This window comes from Mycetomoellerius zeteki, unplaced genomic scaffold (assembly GCF_001594055.1).
Source record: "Mycetomoellerius zeteki isolate Tzet28-1 unplaced genomic scaffold, Tzet1.0 scaffold324, whole genome shotgun sequence".
Taxonomy (NCBI): Eukaryota; Metazoa; Arthropoda; class Insecta; order Hymenoptera; family Formicidae; genus Mycetomoellerius; species Mycetomoellerius zeteki.
The window spans coordinates 227,308-252,714 of NW_017257310.1; the positions used below are offsets into that span (position 1 = coordinate 227,308).

Below are 25,407 nucleotides of genomic sequence, written 5' to 3' on the forward strand. Positions count from 1 at the left end.
CAATCCTTAAATAACTGATATAGAGACATAATGCTGATTATATTATACATATATGATTTGAAGCATCAAGCAAAAAGTTAATAGTCTTTATTTAAAAAAAAAGAACATGTTATGATGTCATTAGAGAGAACAGGAGATCGCTCAAGGGGACCGTCATTTTTGATTTATTTGATATAATGGCTTTGTCGCCTCAGGCTGAAATTATTCAGTGTTACAAGTGAAGTTTCTTTTAAGATATATTATTATCTATGCGTATGCAGAAAAAAATGACAGGAGAATTGCTGCAGCAGCAATAACAGTATTTCGAAAGCCAGTGATCCCGCCTTAGAACCACGATGCGTAAACGACCGCGTCCTCATCCTTGGATATCGCGAAAAGGACCGCGTTCCCATCGCGGAGATGTCGCGAGATTGCAATGCTTGGGATATTCCTATAATTCCGGTGGATGTATGCGAACCGCGTGTACGGTCATGTGCATGTGCATACGTCGTGTGTCAATCTTGGCTACGGCCCTGACTGAGTTAAGAGGAGGCACTCTACCGTAAATTCACCATCGCCTTCGACGTTATTCGAGTGGGGTAGTAGCGGAGAAAGTGCTCATACTTTATATATATCCGCTCGACGGGGCCATCGTACGCATTTTCGACATCACTAGTAGCTAATTGCGAACACGTATAATTTCGTGACATAGCTAAAAAACATAAAGTACACCGCGCACACAGGATTGTTGGCAGGATGATGCTGATCGGGCTAGTACTGTTCGTCATGTGGACCAGGACTGCCGTGTCAGAGCTGCGTAAGTTTCCTTTGCAGTTTTTTTGGTTAAAAGCATAATTATTATTTTATATACAATGAGAAACAGCGAGACAGTTGGTCACAATTCCTTATAAATAAAAAACGTCTATTAAATTAAATTTAACTGTATTATTATAAATGATACAGTCCCCCCCCCCGTTATACAGCCTCCATAACTATAATAAAAGACTGATAAAATTGTAGAAAAAATTCAAGCAACAAGAAAGGAAGTAAAATAAAGCAGTATGAATGTCCTTTAATAAGTGAAAAATAATACTATTACACATACATTAAAAGAAGTTAAGTTTAAAAAAGTGATCAAATTATTTGCTGTAATAATGTATAGATGAAAAAATAAAAATACTTTTTTTTTGTCCGATAACAAATAATTTCTTAAATGATACCATATAGTTTTCTTTTACTTATTATAAGCTATAAAAATAAAATTAAATTAAGTGTCATAAAATGAAAATTGACTCAAATTCTGAATATTATTGATTATTCTTAATCTTTTTTATGCCGTTTACATTGATTGGCATAGGCTAGGATTTTAGTCTGAAACGATTTGCAAGTTATTTGGCATGCAGAGCATATTTTAAATTAATGTATGGTGGGAAGATGACTCTACTTTCAAATATGAAAAAGTAAATTAAAAAGATTTTTCTTATGTATATTTTTCTGCGAAAATTTTATTAAAAGATTTATCAAGTACATACATATGTATATACTTGAGAAATTAAAAATTTCAATTTTATTTTTTCCCTAGACAGATGTTTCTGTTCGTGTTTGTATTTATGAATACGTCACAACTTGTTTTGTATCAAATCTACTATTGTATATATGAATCCGACAAATTTTCGAACTCAAGGATTTTTTATACAAAAAACTTATTGGTTATACTTATTTAATTTTTGTACATAAAGTTACTTCTTTTTCTTTCTTATATAGTTTCATTGTTTATTAACATCCTGTACATGGAAGAGAAATGTTATTAGGTAATTGTTTTTATTCTAAAAAATTGATCATTTAATTCAAGATTTTACGATTCATGCAAAAACATAAGATTTAAATATTGCTGTCTATCAATCGCGTTACAAAAAAAGCGTTTACTTAGAAATTATTGAACAAGTAAGATCTCTCTGCAATTATATCTGATAAATATTTGTTAAAAAAATTTTAAATTAGATCTTATATTTGAGTAAATTGTAGATTATTAAATAAAATATCACAATATGTAATGACATAAATTTTTAATGACATAAATTTATTCCGATTAACAAAACAGATATGATGTAAAACAGCCTTGAACATTACAAATATGTATTCTTTGATTTTGTAATCATTTTTATAGCAGTGATATTATATGAGTAATTCAGATAAAGTGTTTAAATAATCTAGATTTATTGAAGATAAGAAAAGGATAATGCAATTGTCTTATAAGTACAGGACTTTTAAATTACGTGTGAAGTGCTGATGCATTTTGTATGCAATTATCGCTCTTTTTTTCGTAATTTTCGCAGTGATGTATCTACAGCTTACGATTCATAAAAGTGTGCATAATTAAGCAATCAATAGAAATCCGGAAGTACATAAAGTTATTGAAGAAAAATCGGATGGGTATATTTGCTACGTGGAACGCGATACTGTTGTTACTCTTATGTACTGTATACGCGAGACAATGTAATCTGCAATTTAATTTCGCACTTTTACTCCATGTAATGGCTTTCTTGTCGCCGCTCAAACTCCACTATATAAAACGGTATAATTACGAATGCGTTCTTGTTTTTAACGAGTGAAACGCAACGTTGTTATTTTATATTTTTTTCTAAAGTTTATTGCTACTATTTAAATCTTTAAAAACAGGCGTTTCAAGAACACGAACGTTTTCATCGTTTCGCAATCCACGAATCCTTCGCAATTAATACACTTCCAATTCGCAATTTGTATAATTTTAGAAGAAGAAATAAAATTTTAATATTTACTAAACATATTGATAATTAACAACGCACAGCAATAATTGAGGAGATTGGCGGAATAAAGGCCTAATTATAAAATCTTGATTTTGATAAAAATTAAAATAACTTGTTACTTTTTTATTATATCATAAATAGGAACAGTATTAAATGTATATTTATATGTCTTTGAGAAGTTATATGTTATAATATTTCTCTATTATGATCAATATTTAAAAAGTTATTTGTAATTTAAAAAATGCATTTAGTCTCTTTTTTCGAATATTGATCATAATGTTGTAAGAATCGACAAAAAGAAAAGACTATGAACTATAGAAATGTTTTTTATTTTCATATTTTTTATAAGAGATACAAAATAAATATGAAATAAATTTTACTTTTACTTGTACATAATAAATTGAAATAATGTTCAATCATCATCTGATGAGTTTTCGTAAGTCTTTTAACATAAATATGTTGTAATGAAGACACATTATTGTCGCACCATTTTCGTTCAGTCTCTGGTAAAAATCTCATTAATGATTAAATCATTTTTCATGCCCCCTTTCCATAGATTATATCATTTTCACCACCACAGGACAATCGAAACACGTTCATATTTAACGTAAGCAGCATCAATTCCTTGTTTATTTGCGCTAATTTTCGGAAAAAAAGCTTAAGTAGAATTATGCCTTTATTCCGCCAATTCTGTCAATTAACTCTTGGTAAATACACATAAAAATAAGAAACGAAAGTTTTTTGTCAGAAAGAATTTTATATCTTATTATATAAAACACAAGTATATTAAATTTAATTAAGAATTAATAGAGATTTATATTTATTAGAAATATATAATAAAGTGTTTGCTTCTTTCTTTCAAAATTAAAAAAACTTTTTATTTAACTGTCTCTAAGCACTATTATTATTCGATCGTCGATCTCATTTTAATAGTTTACAATAAAAAAGTCAAACTGAAGGATTCCTTTTTTTAGAAGTTAATTTTTATATTTTTCTTTAAACAACTCGTACTTTTTTTTTACTGATCACTTGTAGATTCATTTTCGATCGTTCACATTCACGTTTTCATCGATGCTTCATGTGAACATACACGAATTCATCACATATTAAAAGCTAATAAAAAAGAGCAAAAAAGGAAATACTCATTCGCCCGTCGGCTTCGTAATTTCACTTTCTACCGTGTACTTTCGATTTTAGGCCTGGCTGACCGATTGGCCGGAAAAAAGCCGCTCTCTTAGTCATCGTCGAGTTCTTATGATTATCGCGTTCACTCAACCGACGACGTCGCAACAGGGTGCTACGTCTGTTTGCGCATTTAAAAGTGTTTAAATGACTATCTTTTATATCATATCTTGAACAAGTACACTATAAAAATTTCTAGCTCGTTTAATTCTGTTAATTTAATTATTGAATTGTTGCATATAATACAGTATTTTTTCGTGAAATAAAAAAAAAGATTTTTTAATAATTTCTGAGAAAATTTCTGTAATTGAAAATTTATAAGAGAGAACATTTTAAAATAAGAAACATATTTTCGTTTTTATATCTCAAATGTTATAAGTGGTAATAAATTGTAATGAATGTTATAAATTGTAAATATTATAATTGTATAACATCTTTTTATAATGGATTAGGGAAAAAGTCTTTTTACAAGTTTTACAATACCTTTCCCTATATATATATATCAGTATCTTCGTTAAAAATAATTAAAATTTAAATTTAAGAAAAGGATTTTAAAGTTTGAAATCTTTACTTTCGAATAATTACTATATTTTTTGAATTTATGTGAGTTTCGTAATTTTTACATATAGAAAACTACGAGCTGAAAAAATGAAAAATTTTCTTTGCACTTTGTAGGTCTGTAGCGTGCCCAAAAAAAATTTCAGCAAATTTTCGATTATCTATTGTGAAAATTTGAAACTTTCCCTGAAAACCAAATCGTTTTTTAAAGATATTCCTACGATTTTTCATTCCTGAGTTACTCGCGGATTAAGTAAAAAGGAACACTTTGATTTTATTGCTCGTAACTCTGTTAAAAACACAAGCCCACAAAAAAGTATCCTGTACTGGGATGGAGACTTAACTATTCTTATGTATTTTGAGTCGCTGAATACGAATCTGACAAAAAAATAGGATCATCCTGAGCAAATTTTCAATCTAGAGTAAAAGAATGGGTCAAAAAACCTCGAAATCTGCTTTTATTGATATATTCTAAGATCATTGGCAAAAACTTGTGATTAAACCTAGACCATATGTTTCCTGAGTTGAGAAATACTTTTCAGTCGTCAAGAAATACTGTAGATACTGAACTAGGCTTGTGTTGGAAGCGATCCACTCACGTTTGTGTTAACAGTTTGTGTTGAATTTTCTAACATATTCGAGTGTTAATTTAACATAATGTGATTATGTTATTTAAAGATTTCTTGTGAAATTGATATTCAATGTTTCTTAGTGTTAACATAACATAATTTATGAGTATAAGTGAACAAGTAACGTAAAAATAATGTGTTTTAAAACGTAAGTTTTAAGACAAATGAATGAAATATGTATTAATTTAACATATCATAAATGTCAATTTTCTTAAAAAAAAAAAATGTTCCACAGTTTGTTTACAAACTGTGTCGATGTTATCTTTCTTTGTATTTATTCTGTTACATAATATTTATGTTACTTTCTAATATATTCATCTTGTGTAAAATTAACTCAAAAATTTGAGTGGACCGTTTGGGACACGCGATTTACGTTAAATTTAACACATTTTTTCCAACTGTGTATTCAGTGACTCAAAATACATAAGAATAGCTGGGTCTCCACCCCAGTACAGGATATTTTTTTTTATGGGCCTATGAAATCATCGTATCTCAATTAAAAATACAGTTTCTCAAAGCTGAAACGTTGCTCTATGAAGTGGTGTAATTACCAATTTTTTAAAAATAAAATGTATGGGTTGTTAAAAAAGTCCTTTTACTAATTTGTAAAGGGACTTTTTCCCTAACCCGATATTTTACGTGCAATATAATATTATTAAAATTTTTAACAATCTTTTATTATCTATGAAAAAAATGAATGTAAAGTTTATCTGAAATAAATTTTAAGCAGATTTAAATATATAAGTAGGATTTGATTTACAAATATGCATATGTAAGTATTTAATCCAGATAATCTCAAAAAATTTATATGATTAATTGTATGCTCTTTATATATTCTTTATATTAATTTTAATTTTTGACTATTCTTAGATTTTGCAAATTTGAATAATACATATAAAATTGATAGATCTTGTTTCTTCTATCGATTCATTATAATAAATTATTAATACTAATGAGTAAATTTTTGTATTAATATTAACATACAATCGATATTTTCAGCTCCTGGAGTAACGTCATGCCCAAGAACGAACAACTTGTCGGAATATGATAAATGTGTTTTAAAGCAATTACAAGCCCTTACGCCATATCTCGCCAAGGGAGTACCTTCTTTGAAACTACCAGCTTTAGATCCATTGTTTCTACCATCCTTGACTATAGATAGAAACCTAGAATCCTTGAAAATCAGGGCTAACATGAGCCAGATTCGCGTTTACGGCGGCACGAATTATGTCATGCAGGAGCTCAAAGCGAATCCTAATGATTTAACGATTTCCATAAAGGCTCGAATGCCTCATATGTATGTAAGCGGCGATTATGATGTTCAGGGCAGGCTGTTGTTGCTGCCTCTAAGCGGCGTTGGTAACTTTAAAGGAAATTTCAGTAAGTTTTCTAAGAAATAAAATTTGAAATGAGTCGTGCATAAATGAAGCATATAAAATAGGCGAGTAAAATCGAATCACCGAGCGATGGTTCGAAATTTCAAACTTATTTGGTTTCGAATCTCTCACAACGGATCATCTCGAGTTGTAAGTTAATGAAAATTCTTGATATCAATAAAAATTGATAGCATAAGATGTAAGTTAAGAAAAAATGACCATATAGGTCGTAGGTTTCAAGAAATTTAATGCTAATGCCCCACACTGAAGAAAAAGATCAGCTGCTGCAGCAAATTTGATAGTAAAATATAGCATAGCATTTTTAATTGGCTGCAGCAGCCAATTTTTGGTAGCAACAGCCAATTTTTGATTGTATTAGTCAATTCGCAATGTCAGTATAGGATTCTGGTAGGTTAACACAACTAAAAATTGGTTGCTGCAACCAATTAAAAATGCTGTACCATATTTTACCATCTAATTTGCTGCAGCAGCCAATCTTTTTTTTTCAGTGTAACGATACTGTAACTTTCAAATATCATAACTCGGAAAGTTCTTATGAAGAAAAGGTTTATAATCAGTGTTCTAGTAACGTCTTAACGTCAGCTATAAATTTTGTGTTGACCTTGAAAGCACTTTCCGAGGTCATTCGAAGTCAAATTAATATCATCATCTGATAGCTTTTTAAAAACCCTATTATTTTTGTTTCAAACATTTTTTAAATAAATCAATATTTTTTGAGATATTAGCCGTTCCAGTTTTTTTATCATACACTGTAATACCAAATTTCTTGGAACCTACGATCTATACGGTCTTGTCTTTTTTGTTAATTTATATTTTATGCTGTTAACTTTTACTGACATCAAGGAATTTCATCAACTTGTTATACAAACCGAAATGGTCCCTTCAGATTCGAATTCGAACTAATTTGCACACCTTTAATTTGAATGATTAAAACAATAATTGATATAAAAGTAGTTGAATATCAGTTACTTAATATACTAATGTATAACATTTAAAAAATTATGTTTTTTCATAGTCATCTTTCCATTCCAGCTAACACTGATGCCCAAGTAAACGCACAAGCCAAGGAAGTTATTGATAAAAACGGCGTGCAACGGATCGAGATCGATAAGTTAGTTACTAAAATCCGTGTCGGTGATGGAAATATTATACTAAAAGCACCTCCTGCACACACGTTAGCCGGTATGAATTACGTACATCTTATTTAAAACTTTAACAGTTAATAATTGTATAAGAGGAATACGTATTTGATACAATACTACTATATTTTAGCCGATGCAGCTGCAACGTTCTTTAACTCGAATCCCCGTCTAGTCTTGGAAATAGCCAGTCCAATTATTGAGGATACAGCAGCAACTGTCAGCAAAGCTCTAGCTGCTAGAGCACTTAGTGTTCTCACTAAACAAGAACTCGTCCCCTAATCCTTAAGTAGTCGAGTTTTGTTCGGTATATTGTTTGGTCTTTCATAAAAAAGAAAGAATAGAAAAAAGCGAATAGTTCGATGAATATTTTAGTCGATCTGATTTAGTTTTTATCTACTTCTTCATCGCGCATCGTGATAATATTCACCGGGCAATCGGTGAGGTATGTAGAATTGTTACTTTATGTCCAAAGAAAATATTATATTTTTTAATTAATTAATCACCTTGTGCAGTTTTAGAGAGACATTCTCACACTTTTGTATGCGAAAGGCATTGAAATGTTTATTCTTTTATATAGCAGGATTACAATAGAATATACAACTCATTATATATAAATTGATTAGCTGACGTTTATTTGATAAATTGTTATTTACATATTTGCTTGTTATATCTAATTTCATTAAATGTGATAGTTAAAAACTATCTTGCATATCATATATGTATATTGTATACGATCAATAAAAGTAATATTGTAATTACAGAACAGTGTCTTCTAACAATTGTTTAAATTCAATTAAATCATATGTATATAAAATATGTTTGATATAAGTTATAATCACATATTTCATTTCTTCATTAAGTTAAACATAATTCCTAAATTTAAACGTAATTCCTAAATTTGCAAATTGTCCAAGGAAAGAAAGAGAGAGAGAGAGAATTCTAAAATTAAATAACTAATAAACGTACAATGGCTCAAAATAATTCTAATAAAACAATCAAGATTAAGAATTGCTAATAAAACAATTTAAAAACACAATAAGAGCCAGCGCGAGTATTGACGCGCAACTTAAATTTTATTACAAATGATATTGTAAATGTGTCAATCACTAGTTGTAATAAAATTTAAGTTGCGCAACAATATCCGCGCTGGCTCTTATTGGTGTGTGTTTTTAAAAATTGATTTATTAGATTTATTCTCAGAATCATGGTGGAAGAAACCAAGAAACTTAGGTATGTTACTGCACATTTTGAACATCAGAAGAACGATATCTCCAGATGCCGCCGTGGTAAAAAATTTTTCATGCATAAATATGTATAAATATGTATTAATATTAAATATATTTATACATATTCATGCATAACAAACTTTTTTACCGGGTGAAGTTATTTGAAGTTGGCGTTATGTCAAAGTTTATTCACGTTATGGCAAGCATTCTCCTCATTTTAACATTAATGTCTTCTCTTTCTGAAAACAATAAAACTGTACATTTTTGGATTTTTCTTTTCCATAAATATTTTTACACGTTTTTATTTGACACGTTATACTCATTTTTGCGATATGTCATTTCAATTAAATTAAAGTTACCACGACAACTGTTTAAATATGGCCGCATCCGGTATCTGCGCAGAATCGTACGAAATTCGTCTAGAGAACGAGCACACACCTGGTTTTTTCTACCATGCTCAAGCGTTATACATATGTTAATTATTTATTCAATTTTACAATTCTTTCTCTCTCTCTCTCTCTCTCTCTCTCTCTCTCTATTAGAAGAAAAATATATACGTGAATATTTTGAAAAGTTATAGTTTTACAATTACATTATCGAAATCGTTAATATTAAAATTCAAGAAAAACTAATAAGTTATATAATATTAACTGTCATGATTCATCTTACTTTATTCATTCGTCTTATTACCATTGCTAACGCTCACTTAGAATGAATAACAAAGTGATTATCGTAATCAACGGATGTAAAACCAGATCTCATAATTCTAAGAAACTCATACTGCGTACTGCTATTATTCTAAAGCTTCTATTCGCCTTGCAATTCTTCACAAGCATTTACATAATTTTAATATATAAAAATTTATTACTGTGTAATATTCAATCGAAGTCACGAATGTATGTATATTTTTGCATTAAAATTCTATATTATAATGTGCTTCTTCTCTATACAGCATATTTTATTCAAGAGACATCCAGGGAATGTCCCTAGAATGTTCATAGGACGATTTGAGGTTTGTGCTGTATGGTTAATAACTTTAATTATATAAACTTTAATTTAATATTTTTTCATATTTTAATTTTTATAAAAAATGATATTTTTTAAATTTAACATTTTCTTTTAAAATACTTTAAAATTTGTTTATATACAAATTGCGAAAAAAGTATCGAAAAGAGGTATTTCAAAATTCTCAAATATTGTGACAATGAAAAAATTTTGAAATAAATGTTTTAAATAAAAGTTTTGTAATTAATTTCAGTAGAAGAATATAATATGTCACATTTCGAGCAAAAGAGAGTGTAAATGGAGAAATTGTAGCGTTTTAATGTATAAGTTCTTCAAAGATTCAAACTTTTATGTATATGAACAACTTACATTAAAAACTAATTGTAAGAATATTACGCTACAATTTCTGTGTTATTCTCTCATTTGTCCGAAATTTGTCTGTTTTTTACTTCCAGAGTTTCTACGAAGTTTTACTTCTGTTTAGAATATAACATGTGTAAGAAGTTTTATATAATATATCTATTTGAAATCTTTTTTGAAAAAAAAATTTTGTTGCCGAAGCTCTGAAAATTCTGACACTTTTTCTATGTGTTAAATACTAACAAAATGCTACATAATTACACATTTAATACTTTTAATGTAATACAAACTAATAAAATAATTCAACTACTGTAATAGTTATTTTAAAAAATAAGTAACTCATAATACCTGTCTAGTAAAAATTTTTTTGCATGAATATATATAAATATAAACATACATAAAAAAGGAATATGTATGGACTTATTTCATTTATAATTATATATGTTTATGAATATTTATACATGTTTATGTATGTTATATACATACTATGTATTCATGCATAAAAAATTTTTTACCGGATGTTTTAGACACTGAATTAGTAAATAAAAAATTAATTACAATATCTAAAATATTTCTTTAAGAATTGTACATTGAGAATTATGTGATATTATTAGAGAAGATGGTATTATGACACCCTATTTACATTTTGTACAATAACTTGTTTAATAATCAATATTTAAATTTAAAATTTAACAATTGCATTTGTTAAAATGTTGTTCAATCGATTTTAAATTCAAAGTTACGAAACATTTATTACTTAGCTTCGCTATTTATAAAAATGTGACGATACTACATAATGATTCGAAGAGAAACAGAGGTGGTAATATCATTATATCCAGTGTGCAATAGGTATAAATCAGATAGTTTGGGAAAATATGGGTGTTCTAGGCAAAAGTCTGTCACAAGAGCCCCAACCAAATATGAAATTTAGTGTATGGAATTCCATACATTTAATCATTCAGTGTATGAAGTACTCCGTACCAACCACAGTGGTTTCGCCGCCCATGCACACTATTGTTTAATTTTTCATAACTCGAAATGTATGCAGCCAAGCTAAATAACAAAGAACACACTCAAACATACATAATATTTGTGTGATAATACATTCAAATTTAAGAAGAATGAGGAAGTATGTGTAATTAAATGCTAAAATGTACCTTGAAAACATTTCAAAATGTTTGAAAGTATAAATGCGTTATAAAAAAAATAAATGTTGACTATTGTGTATTGGCACATTAGCGTCGTGATATAACGGCGAGCTACTAAGCAAATAATTTTATAAGTAATCACTAGAATTTGCCACTTATAATAGCGAAGATAAGAGGGCAGTGACGGATTAACGCATTGGCAAACGAGGCACTTGCCTGTGGCGGCAAATTTGAGGGGGGGCGGCAAATTTTTGAAGACATAAAATTTTCACACGGTTGAGATAAATTTTTAATTTGTTAATCTAACGTTTTTGTATAAGTTACACCGAGCATATTTTATCAGAAACGATATCTTTTAACTATACAGTTAAAAATGTATTATATTTATATTATTTAAGGATTATTAAATATTGTAACCAACTAATGCGGGGGTATAAATCTTTTTTTATCCATTTTCCTTTTATCAAATTTATAAATTAATGAGCCACGTGGGGGCGGCTAGATGTTGGTGTCTAGGGGTGACAAAATGCTTAATCCGTCACTGTAAGAGGGGCCATTGTACCTGTACTAGCTATATAATACCACTTTCTCCTCTACAGTTCTCTTAATACTTAAATTTGACTCCTAATAGATTATTGATAATAAATTTGGGATTAAAGTACAATAATTAGACCATCTGCTGAGATGTTAGTGCATAATTTTTTTAAAAAATAGATCGCAAAAAGATTTTCTTATTGTAATTTTTGCAAAACAATTGAAATGTCAATTTCAAAACAGTTAAATGCAATATGGGCTTGTATATTATATTAGATATGTATGTGTTATGAGACATCACCAAAAAAGAGAGCTGCAGAAATATTACAGAACTGCTATAGTTTGATAAAAATTTTAGATAAGGTTGAAAGTTTCCCAAAAAATAAAAAGAACAACGTCTAAACCTAAACATTTTAGAATAAAGAAAAAACAACGTATCAATCTAATTGAATTGTTAATATTAAATCCCCAGAATAAAAAGATTAATTATTCGGGAACAAATCGTCGTATGTGAACTTTAAGGTGATCTTGTTTGCAATTCTTGTGAAGAGATCTGACAAGCTATCTTCTAGTACTGGTTTTATTTCATCTATTATGAAGTCGCTATTTGAATTCAAAATTTCGTTGCTCGCTGATCCTGGTTTAAAAGGAAGAAAATTATCGTGGTGCAAATGTAATGACGCTTGTACTTTCAATAAGTTTCTCGAAATATAGAGATATATTGTATGAAATAGTAACATACCAAGAACAGAATCGCCACCAAATAGATTTTCAAAATTGAGTACAGCTTTGTTTATTTTGATTTTAATTTTCATCTTTTCAAAGTTCACATATGTATTGTTATTTTTAACAATTTTTTGACTTTTCATCAAACAGTCACTATCGTAACCAACTGCAAAATATATAATAAGTTAAACAGAGAATATTAATGTAAATTTTTCGCATTATCTTTTTCAGCGAATATGGAAATAATTTCGTTATCACAATATTTTAATAATCATAAAAGTTTGTATAGGACTTACGGAAAGATCCAGTGAGATCTCCATCTCCAACTATGTTCAGCAAAAGAATTTGTGCATTTATTTGATATTTTCTTCGGAAGTCAAGTTTTTGGAAGCCAACTTTGAAAGTAATAAACACATTATCCGGGTCAATTTTTAAATCTCGGATTTTAAACATTGATGGCCCAAATATCTAATGTGTGAACATAAGAATTTTTATTAAAAAGTATTATATAAAAAATTTTTCATGCATGAGTATGTATAAATATGTATAAACATACACAAATACTCTTAAACATGTATAATCATATACGAGTTAGTATGTCCATACATGTTCATACATCACTCTTTCTTTTGTGAAATTATTTTTTAATGTAATAGAAATAATAATAATAATTTGAAAACATTAAAAATAATTAAAAGAGTAATTTTCACACTATTTGTTTTAGAACAAATCAAGTTTGAAGAAATGAAAAAAATTATTTACGTATAATTATAAATAAAATTATGCATAATTGTGTATGAGCAATTTTTTCAAACTTATTTTTTTCTAAAACGAACAATGCGAAAATTATCCCTTTAATTATTTTTTATGTTTTCACATTACTATTATTATTTCTATTACACTAAAAAGTAATTTTCCAAAGAAAGAAGGATGTATGAACATATATGGATATATTTCATATATGATTATATACGTTTATGAATATTTATGTATGTTTATATGTATTTATAAATATTCACACACACATGCATGAACAATTTTTTACATTATAATCAATAAAGAGTACGAGCAGTTTTTTGAAAGAAATCGAGTATATATTAAAAATATACTTTAAAAGTACATTTTCATTAAAATGCATCATTTACTTAAAACGGCTTTTAATCAGGGTTGGATAGTACTAAGTTAAAAAGATAAAAGTTAAGTTAAAAAGTTAATTAATTTTAACTTAACTTAATTACATTTTAGACTCTTAACTTTTTTAACTTAATTTAGTTACATTTTATCGGTAATTATTAACTTTTAATTTGATTTTTCCAAGTCAATCTTCAGACACAATGCGAGAGGATCACGCGATGACTTTAGTACAAGTTTCATTTTAAATGAAGAGTAGTTACAAAATCATAAATTTTCTGCTTTAGAACAAAAATTATATAAGAAAATAATGTTTTCAAAGCAGGAAATTCATTTTAAAGCAGAAAATTTTGGTTTTATAAAGCAGAAATGAAACATTATTTTTTAATAATCTAAACTTTTTTTATTTATAACTTTTTAACGAGTAACGTCCGACGGCTAAAACTTCCTCAAAGTCATTCAGGGCGATATATGTCAAGGTCAAGGTCATTGGGGGGGGGAGGCTCCCCTAAACTGTATATTTACCAAAAACGCAAAGCTTTAATATAATTACCTGTATATTTGTAAGGTTGACATCGAGCCTTGCAGCTTGAGGACCTCTCAATAGCCGTATATGTTTTAATGTAAGCGGTTCCATTGCTGGAACCTCTAATTCTGGAATTCCTGTCTTCAATTTGCTTCGTAATTGCTCAATTGAATTTAATACACAATTATTTATGTCTGGATCCTTTCGATTACATATTTTTATGTACGATGCTGTGAAAAACACAAAACTGATTTATGAATTTTCTCTAAAATATAAAACTATTCTAATAATATTTTATAAATCTTACAACAAATAATACATTCATATGAGAGACAAAGAGTAAGATAATAATAATTGCTATTAGTTATAGTAGCATTTTTCTCGTGAAAAGAAACTATGTTTCTATATATTTATAATTTACTAATATATACATTATATTCAGAAATATCATAAATTATAAATGTGTTTGAATAGAGTTGAAATAAAATTAATGAACGCACTACTTATCAAGCTTTTTGAACAACTTTAAATAAATCATCTTTATCTTTAAAATCACTTTCAAGCAATAAATATATTAAAATAAAAAAAGAAAATTACATTTATACCTAATAAGTATTTAATAAGACAAAGTAAATTTAAAAATCTACATGTAAAAGATTTAAGAGATTTGAAAAGAGAAAATGAGAGTAAAAGATGTAATGCTAAAAAGTATAAAATTTTTGATGTACTCTTATGTAGACCGATATATTAATTATGTATTGTATTATTTACCTCGAAAAACATTGCCAATTGCAATGAATTCAAGTATTATATATTTATGAAAATATATTTATGTGTTTTATTATGTGATTTGAGCAAGTAAGATAGTGTTTAGTAATTAGTAATCGTGATTCTAAATTAATTTGTAAATTAATTTATCAGAAAAAAATTGATCATGATTTTGATTTATGTACTTTTTTTTTAAGCCTATTAATAATAATTAATTGTTTTGACAGGTGGAAGAACTAAGTATTATTTCTAAAACATTAGTGCTCGCTTATTATGTTCGATGAGTTTGAATTTAAAACTAGTTATGTAAATGGAGGCTTAATTTTTATCTTTAATTTTAAAAGTGTTTTATAAATATACATACAGTTCTATTAGATAATTATTACTTTTATAAGTATACATACAGTTCTATTAGATAATTATTACTTAGATAACTATTACTTCAAACGCAATCGTAGACATAAAATTATAAAATAAAGCACATGTGCTTTTCATTGTGGGAAATAATTTTATTTTATGGGGATTAATTCAAGGTTAATTAAATATTATACATGACGATATGGCATTTACATTTCTGTTCACGATACTCGTTTACGGATAAATGCCGATCGGCATTTAGGCTGCGCGCGGGTTGGTGAAGTGAGGGGCAGAAATCATGCTGAAAATCGGCCGAAATGTGCAACTAATCCCAGCTCTGACCTACAGGGTAAACAAGGACATCTATTGTATAGGCCGCGGCCTAAATGCACGGTGTAAACGTAGTCATTGAAAAACATTGCTGTTTTCATTATCATATAGCGAATTCGATTGGACGCACTCAATGCTGGTGCACATTAAAGCCGTCGTACGCAAAATAACGTAAAGATATTTATAAATAAACATAGAAATTGATTAAATCATGAAATACTTAATACATTTTATTGTACTATTAGGTAAAATATGTATTTCATAATTCGAAATATTTGCATTTCATTTTTATACTCAAATTAAATTAGTGTACAACGGCTTTAATATGCATCAGTGCGCACTAGTTCTTCCAATCGAATTCGCCATTAGATATTAATTTTTACCCTGTTTTACATAACAAACTCATATCTTAAGTCACATTAAATATTCGCACGGATAAAATATTTCTTATTATTGTTGCTAATATAATGCATATATCATTAAGATAAATCACCTTAAACATGAAAAACTTCTCCTGACATGTACGGAGAGAATTTTTTCTTAGAGTTTACCCTGTGGTAATTCTGGGGACTATGTTCTGGGAACATTGTATTTCGAAGAATTATATGTATTTCTATCATTAATTAATAAAATCTACAATCAAATATAAAGTTTGATTAATTGTACTGATGTGCCTCAAGGTAAAAATCTTTAAAATATTGTATTGTACCACAACTACCATATTTTCAAGGTAAATTGTAAAAGATAATTCTCTCCGTGTATCACGTAACACATATGTGTTTTGATAACTTAATGATTAGATAATTCATCTAGTCTTTAATTTTATAATGCAATAGTGTATTATTTTATAGCTATTATTTAATTCCTATTTTTAAGTCTTCATCGATACATAAATTGGGTACAACTAATTGTAATTAAAATTGGCGTTTTTTCATAGGACTTAAATACGAAAATGAACATACATATTTATATATGTTATAATTAATTAAATTCAATTTATATATTGAAAAGGCTCAAAAATAGGAGTTGATGTTTAACTTATTGTATAATCTATGTAATAAATATATTTATACATGTTCATTCAATGTTGGCTCTTATTGGTAATATTAACTTATATTTCATTTCTGAAGAACCTAATACTACTTATATTGTTTTATTACTTTATCTATGATTATAATCTGTAAATAATCAAACGCAGAACACACATAGCATACATACTTTAGCATCTATAACGTTACTCACGTATCTCGGCGAAGGTCACAGCAAAGAGTGCGCAGGCCACACTGAAATAAAAGATCATTAATCGATACAATAGTTCCGTTTATTAATATTAATAAGCTAATAAAATTTCTGAAGGTCTGTTTTCCTTTCGAGATATGAAATGATTGTTATATAAATAATTATAAAGCAGGATATTTTAATATAAAATGTATTTCAGATGTATCGTATTATCTAATGATAGTTTTCTGTTATTACTTTAAGACGAAATTGTTATAACCAAAATATTGAAAATGTGAAATTGTAATAATTTTTAAATGGAAATATAAATTGTTCAAAGCTCGCCTGCTCAAGCACGACATAATGCAAACTGCTCTCAAATATTAATTTATCGGTTATTATCGATCAAAATTATTTTATCATGTAAAGGATATTAATGTTTATGACACATTCGACATGTGACAACTTCGAGAATTTAATACGCATCACATTTTATCAATATTATGGAATATTTACGCAACTAGTGTTACATAAAATTTATGTTTCTGCTAATATTATGAGCGAACATAGCAAACAAATCAGTTAAAGATAAATGAAACAGTCGACGAGTTTTGATGTCACTATGTATACAGATTTATGTCAATATTGAAAAGTGGAATGTGGAATCTAAATGCTGCTTCGCTACTTTATTTGAACATGCGAACTTCAAGCCTGATTGATCAGTTTTGACATCCATTTAAAAATTATTATTTCGAAATTAAAATTTTGCATAAAAAAGGATATAATATTATTTTTAAAGAAGTAAATATAGATAATAAAGTACCCTGCAGGTGGAAAATTTCTATAAATAAGGACAAATTTTAATGCTAAACAACGTGCACATGCAGAAAAATACGCAATACTACGACAGTTGAATTTTTGTATGAGTCTCGTAAAAATACATAAAAATATGTACGAAAAATTAGTAGTTAATTTTCTGATGCTATATTATTAATTTTTATGGAATAGGTGTAGGATTTCTTAATTTTTCAAACAATGCCACGTTCTTTATGTCTCACTATGAATACAGTTACAAAGAACTAAGAATTTTTAAGACAAGCAATGTCACTATGAATTACTATGAATATCTACGAAAGACTAAAAATTTCTCAGATTTTGTCTCAATCTATAACAGTTTTTCTGTACCTTTTCGTAAAAATTTTCCGCCAAAATAATAAATTATTTTAATAACTTTTTATAAAAAAAATAAAAATTTTAATAAAAGGAAATAATGAAATAACAATTACTTCAAATTGTAAGAGATCATAATTAAATATTGGCATAAAAACTTGACAAAAACTCGTACATTCAGATGAGAATGTTTAAACTAGAGGAGGGGAGGAGGGCAGCAATTTAAAATGAATATTTAAAACGAGCTGGAGCAAAAGAAGATTAACAAAATATACAGCTTTATAAAATGCTGGATAAATATTTCTTAAAAATAAGAGAAGAAAATAAATGTATTTATTATAAAAAGGAACATTAAAAATATATAAATTACGTTAAATATACATTTACTTTTGACTGATTTTAACTGAGAATTAAATAAAAGGATACAAAATGTTATTATTTTATTTTTAACTTAATAGCGGTGTTATTTAAAAGTGAGATCAAACAAGGTAAACTACTTAAACATAATTAATAAATATTTACATGATAGAAGAATTTAATGAATTTTTTTTACAGAACACACTACATAAACAGTAGATCTTTGCTTGCTTCTTACAAGGAGCAAAGTAAATAATCGTCATGCCTAACATACGTGCAGATTTTATATATCATAGTAAAATGGCCTCGTCTGAGTAAAAAAGGTAAAAAAGTCGTTAACTATTCATTGCAGCCACTCAATATATATTATGCTATGAAGCTTAAAATACGATTTGTAAAAGTTTTGTATTATTATTTAATAGAACCATACTTATGTTTATTGAGATATACAATTTCTTTCTAGTAATAGAACTGATAAAAACGTCTGTAAAGAATAAAACGTACATTAAGTATATATATTTAATTTTTTTTAAGACAAAGATTAAAATCTGTAAAGTTTATATGTGTCGTAAGTATTATAATTATATTCTTTTACCTTTATGGAAGAAATGTGTAGATAACTCAAAGAGAGTAATATATTCAAATCATGATCAAAAGATTTATAAAATTATTTTACAATTGATATAAATAATTTGAAAGTATTTTTTTTAAGTTGTTCTCCTTTTTGTAACAGTAGCAGGGAAAAAGAAAAAAGCAAGACATGAAAGATGGAATGAAAATTGAAAAAAATAAGCGACATGCAAAAAAATATTTTGCTGCTTCAACTAGAATTATAGCTGTTTTTTGTATCTGATGATAGAAAATTGTGTCTCATACACGTAGAATTTATAGTACAAATCTAAATTCTATCTCTGTCATCTATATGATTAGATGCAATATCCAATATCTCAATACTTGCTAGAAATTTATCTATTTTAACTATTCTTCGTACTTAGATAATTTTCGCTATAACTGCAAGATCATCTTTTGTGTGGAAGAGGGAAGATTAAAATTCTAAATCAATGAAGTGAAATAAAAAGGGAGAAACTGGACAAGAATATGAGCTTAAGAACAAAGAGGTTAGAATAACTTACATAAATAATAGTGAATAAAGAAATTGCAGCGTGCAAAAAAGTTAATGAAGATGCTAATTTGAATGATATAAATTGAACAAGAAATTATGAATTTTCTTAATAAGTACTTCTGTAAGTTCCTCTGTTTTTCTTAATAAGTATATATTATATATCTCTGTTTCGTTTGAAAAGTTATTTTATTAAAATAAAAGTTATTTTGTTAATATCTTAATAAAAAAAAAATGGTTTTACTTAATCAATATAATTAGTAAAGTATTTTAATTCTATGGAATTCTACTTTTTCATAATTTTACTACTAATTGGAGAGAAATTTCCGTATTTCTCAATAACTGTGAGATCGACATGACATGTTCTAGCAAAATTCTGTTTTTACATTTAACATGTACCTATTAATTACCGCACGTAAGTGTATAAAAAATTTAGGTTAATTATAAGCTCAGTAAATACGTGATTATAAAAATTAAGTAAGAAACATTTCGTTTACATTTAATTTACGCAATTGATTCAAAACATAAGACTTTAATTAAAGATGTCATTTTTTTACAAAAAAATTGCACTTAAATGCACATAAACTTATGTATATATAATAGACTTATGCCCATATTCATAGTTCTTATATTTAAGCCTTCCTTAAATTTATTTTCAGATGCTCTACGAATTATTTTATTGGTTACTGAGCATCTAAAGATAAATTTAAGGAAGCCTTAAATATAAGGTCTGACTATGAATACTGGCATTAGTCATGTAAACACAAATATGTGACATAATATCCTTTATATCGCCACTTCAAAATTATTCATAAATTCAATTTTGTGGTATTTATTCAATGAAAAAATCAAAGACTTTACGCTTTCAATCAAATACTTATAAATAATTAATAGTACATTAGTTATTTACCACACTTGTGGTCACGTTATACATATTAAAATTGAATTGGTATTGAACGGATAATGTTTAATTAAATTCTAAAAGGAGACTTTAAAAGAGTCACTGTGTGTTGCAGAAGAATTATCATATGTTTTGGTTATCAAAGATGTCCATTAATATGAAGAACGACAATCTAGAAATAGAAATTTATTGGATAAAAATAGTTTTGTTGTGCAGAACCATAACAATAATATTGCAGTTTAATATTAATATTAAATATTAACTATGTTAGTATATATTAATCATGTAATTATTAATTATTTTTTAATGCTCTAAAGAAATAAAACACAAAAGCATTAAATTACCAATCAGTTTGATTAAAATATTTTTAAATCTTTTTAATCTGGTTCTATTAAAAGCATTCGAGATTTGCTTTGAGTTACGACTTAATTGGATCAAAATAAGTCAAGCGTCTGCAAGTTTCTTTGTACACAATACCCATCAGTAGCCATAATTTCTCTTTACTTATATACATATATGACAAATGATCTTCGTATTCTAACTCAATTTATTCTAACTTGATCTGATAAGCACTGACAGCCACTAGCATCTATAATTTATTATCAGAAATTATGATACATTTATATGACATGTTGATCCAATTCTGAAGATAATTCTTGGCTACACCCGACACTAGATTTCTTCCGGTGCATCCTTAATTAATATTAAAAATCAAGAAATAATTTTTTATCAAGATAAGATGATGTTCACGTATATAAAATATTTTTATAAAGGAGAGTGTTAAAAAAAGTGCCAATTTTGCCCCCAGAGTAGCAAAGATGGTATGGCTTTTTGTAGTTTTTGAGCTGAAAATGTAGTTAATATGTAATTTTCATACTCTTTAACGAAACTCATTGTATCAGAAAACACAATGATTTCGTTAAATTAAATTTGACATTGAAAAGGATCCGAATCAAGGATTGAAACGTTTGTCTGAGAGATTAAATAAAAGAATAATTATTTCACAAGATCTAATACATGGTTCACAAAGGCATTAATTTATTGATCGATTCATCTCAAAGGAGCTTTGATTCAACGTAACTTAATTTATAAAACCTTCAAATCCTAAAAATATAAAATAGATATTTTTCTTTTATTTTTGCCTTAAAAATACGTAAAAATAAAATTTCTTTTTTAAACATTTAATTACTTTAATTTGTTACATATAACTGTGCAAGGTGCAAGTATCATAGTAAACACAAAATTTTTAGATACATAGATCTTTTTGTTAAAAAAAATCATAAGAATTGTTTATTTTTTATCTATTTAAATGAGAAAACCCTTTACAATTAAGGCTAATATGTATAATAAATGACAATTTACCAGATGCGAATGATGGAAGTGTACATGATAGTCAGCCCAGTTGAGGATCAGAGTTTGTTGACGACTGCAGGAGGTGTTGGTTGACAATGATCAAGGATGTGATAGCTACAGCTCGAAGGTTTCGCCAACTAACTTGGTTGACGGTGCTGTTACATTCGGCTGGTTGATAGCCTCGTGCTACTTGCCGACCATTGGTCCAGCCTTGGATAAGCAGTAGTGACGATTGGATACATTCGTTGATTTTTATTTCTCGGGAAATCATGCACCAATATCGGTCTTTTCACCAGGTCGTTTTCACTCGTCCTTTCCCTCCTACTCTTCTTTCGTCTTGGCTTTTTACTCAAATAGATTCGTGGACCTGTGTGCGCTTGGCCAAATACCGCTGTTATTTTCTCAGCCTTTCGCAGACGGGCTGGAAAGCGAAAGGAACCGGCAATACGGGCGCAAATCGCCCGCTATTTCGAAGTGCGTTTCGTAGCCGATGTATGTACTGAGTCGACGTTGACGTTTCGTAATTTCTTGCTGGAGTTGCAATCCAAAGCATATACAGTTAGAGAAATTAATTGTGCAACAAATTTTTCCATCATTACTACGATCCGTGAATAAGGGTGAAGTGTCACGAAATATAAGGAAGGGATAGTACTGTAACTTCATTATGCTTACAATAGTATGCTTCGAACTATAGAGATATCGATCAAAATCGCTTCTATGTTTTGCATCGTATGTATGTTATATTTAAAATTTATATTGCCGATTTGATTTTTTGGTGCAAGAGGAATACATTTTTGCACTACAGATTTTAACATATAATTTATTCCGCATAAAATTCTCTTTCATATATTGCTTGTTTTTTATTTATATCACTAGTACATAAAATAATTTTCTGATAATATACATCGCATTTCACTAGAGAATGGTAGGAAATATATGCAACAATTTAGTATCAAATATATTAAAAATAAAGACTTCTTAATTACAACATTGAATGATTTTGAAAGAGTTTTAAAAAAATTAAAATTTGAATTATCAAAATGGAAACTTAATCTTTACATTTAAATTGAAAATTTTTCAACAACATTATAAAAATATAACAAGTTTAAGACAATATTTTATTAAATGTATAGAAAGAAACATATGGAATAATTTTCGTTTTTTGATAGATTTTTAATATGTAGTAGATTTTTAATATGTAGTAAAACAGCATGAAATGCAAGACATGCAACGCATGTATCGAGATATTAGAAAAAAGTAATACGTAAAATGCGGAAAGGATTGATTCGTAAGAGAAAGCAAAGTATATATGTGGAAAAATGCATTTAACAAAATCTACTGTCTTTATTTTTTATTATTTGATAGATTGTATTTTATTTCATAAGATTAAACATGCTTAATATTCAACAACTTCACAAGATAAACTTTAGCATAAATATGAAATACAGCGTTCACATATTAAATAATTTTTTTAATTGAAAATTTAGAGAATTAGAACATAAAGTTATTAGATTCAGGCTCAAATAACTTCGAAATTCAAAAATTAAGAAAAAAGGGCTACTAGTCAAGCAATATTAAAATGAAAGTTGAAATTCTAGAACATTTTTAAAATTATAAAAATTAAATTATAGTTCGCTTTTACATATATATATATTCGCTCACAATTCTTATAGTTTATAATTGCAAATAGTGAATAAATCGTGATAGTAAAACAGTCATAAAAAAATCATGAAATGTCAAAATAACAATAATTTGCAAACAATGGTCCATTTCAATTTTATAACGTATTACATGACGTCATTACTTAATTCTAATATCCAGTTGCAGGAATTCATTGACATTGAAGATTGATAACTCTAAATATCTTATAACTAATTATTATTTACATTATGAAATTTGTGCACATCTTGCTTAGTTTGCTGACAATGAGTCAAAACATTTTCATAATTGCAAATGTTATGGAGTTACTTTCCTTTGACAGTCTGAAAATTATTATCATTTTGACATCTCATGATTTTTAATGACTGTTTTACTATCATAATTTATTGGCTGTTTGCGGCTATTAACATCCTACGAGAATTATGAACTAAAACTATGAAACTGTTCAAAATTTAAATAAATATATTTGTAAGAGCGAATTAATACTTTCTTATTTTTTGTAAGTTTAGTTATAGAATTTCAATCGCCATTTTAATATTACTTTTGTATTGCATCTAATAATTTAATTATCTTTTAACATTGAGAATGATGCGATTGAAATTGAAACATTTGTTGATTTTATAAATGTTCATTGTTTGATTATTAAGCATTAAACAACTTGTTTGGACTGTAGCCATTTCTTTTCTTAATTTTAGAGAATTAATTTTTTAACTGTAAGGTTAAATTTAAATAAATATTAAATAGATTTTATTTTAATTCTGCAACGATAAGTATATTATATATAGGGTGTCACAGACTTGCTAATTTAATGGAAAATTCCTAAGATCATTTCGAGACAAATATTTTAATACCAAAATGTCAAGGTTTGCCGTAGTTTTTAAATGAGAAAAAGGTTTTCAAAGTTAGTTAATTAAACTGTTTAAAATTTGCACATTCAAGCATGGTACATACATCGCACTGCAATAGTGAAGATGTTTTTAAACATTCAATTCTATATATTTTCTTCTATTATTTTAAACATTTCACTATTGTACAATGTGTCATGCCTGAGCGCGAAAATTTCGGGCAGCTTAATCGAATAACTTTAAAAACTCTTCTCATTTAAAAACTGTTATAGCTTTTACATTTGATATTAGAATATTCTCAAAATGAACTCAAGAATTTGCCATTAACGATTGCCACAGTAAGTCTAGAACACACTGCATATATATACATATATATATAATTTTATAAAGCTAGTTTAGCTTGAATTATATGCATTATATATTCCTCACTATTTTTCGCATAGTTTTATAATTCATATAATCAGCTTGCTGCTTACCAAGAATGTTCACTAAAAAAAAAGCGTCACAAAACTTAAAAGTCAGATAAAATATTTGAAATGAGGTGCAAGTGCCACGTTGGTATTGAAAATACAAGTCCAATGTTGACATTCAAAATACTAGTCCAATGTTGGATATGGAAAACATGTGTTCAAACGTAATATTTTTATATAAATTGAGTAAGTCAAAAACTACTATCTACTAAATTACATTAAATTAATTTATATTTATTGAATACGATAAAATAATTATAATTAAGAATATGATATTATATTAAAATATTACAAAGAATTAAGTTATAATATTTAAATAAATTAATGTTATATTATTTGCTTGTATCAAATAATTGCTCGAGAGTGAAAAATTTTTGTTGTGACAAATATAGTTTTTTCATCACTTAATATATCAATTTAGTAATTTAATGTAATAATATTATGATGATATGTTATAGTCAGATTGATATGTGATTGTATACATATAGACGTAAAAAACTGGTAGACACTGCGGTTCGTGCAATTTCACC

General features: G+C 27.5%; 2 protein-coding genes across 3 annotated transcripts; one reads left to right on the plus strand and one right to left on the minus strand.

Moving 5' to 3' along the window:
- Window positions 1-636: 636 nt before the first annotated feature.
- LOC108725109 (circadian clock-controlled protein) lies at window positions 637-15,078 on the plus strand. 2 transcript variants are annotated; one of them, XM_018451900.1, is made up of 5 exons: window positions 637-796; window positions 6,134-6,514; window positions 7,564-7,713; window positions 7,804-7,977; window positions 15,068-15,078. In XM_018451900.1, the coding sequence occupies exons 1-4, from the start codon at window positions 736-738 to the stop codon at window positions 7,950-7,952; spliced, it is 741 nt and encodes a 246-aa protein (XP_018307402.1). In that variant the 5' UTR covers window positions 637-735; the 3' UTR covers window positions 7,953-7,977; window positions 15,068-15,078. The 2 variants fall into 2 exon arrangements, with proteins under 2 accessions (XP_018307402.1, XP_018307400.1); XM_018451898.1 differs by lacking the exon at window positions 15,068-15,078 and having other exon boundaries at window positions 7,804-8,297.
- Window positions 12,422-22,214, minus strand: LOC108725108 (circadian clock-controlled protein). The gene is made up of 6 exons (XM_018451897.1): window positions 21,913-22,214; window positions 17,027-17,067; window positions 14,357-14,559; window positions 12,969-13,140; window positions 12,689-12,838; window positions 12,422-12,583 (listed from the first exon to the last, which is right to left on the minus strand). Exons 1-6 carry the CDS (start codon window positions 21,936-21,938, stop codon window positions 12,429-12,431), a joined length of 747 nt encoding a protein of 248 aa, XP_018307399.1. The 5' UTR covers window positions 21,939-22,214; the 3' UTR covers window positions 12,422-12,428.
- Window positions 22,215-25,407: the final 3,193 nt, after the last annotated feature.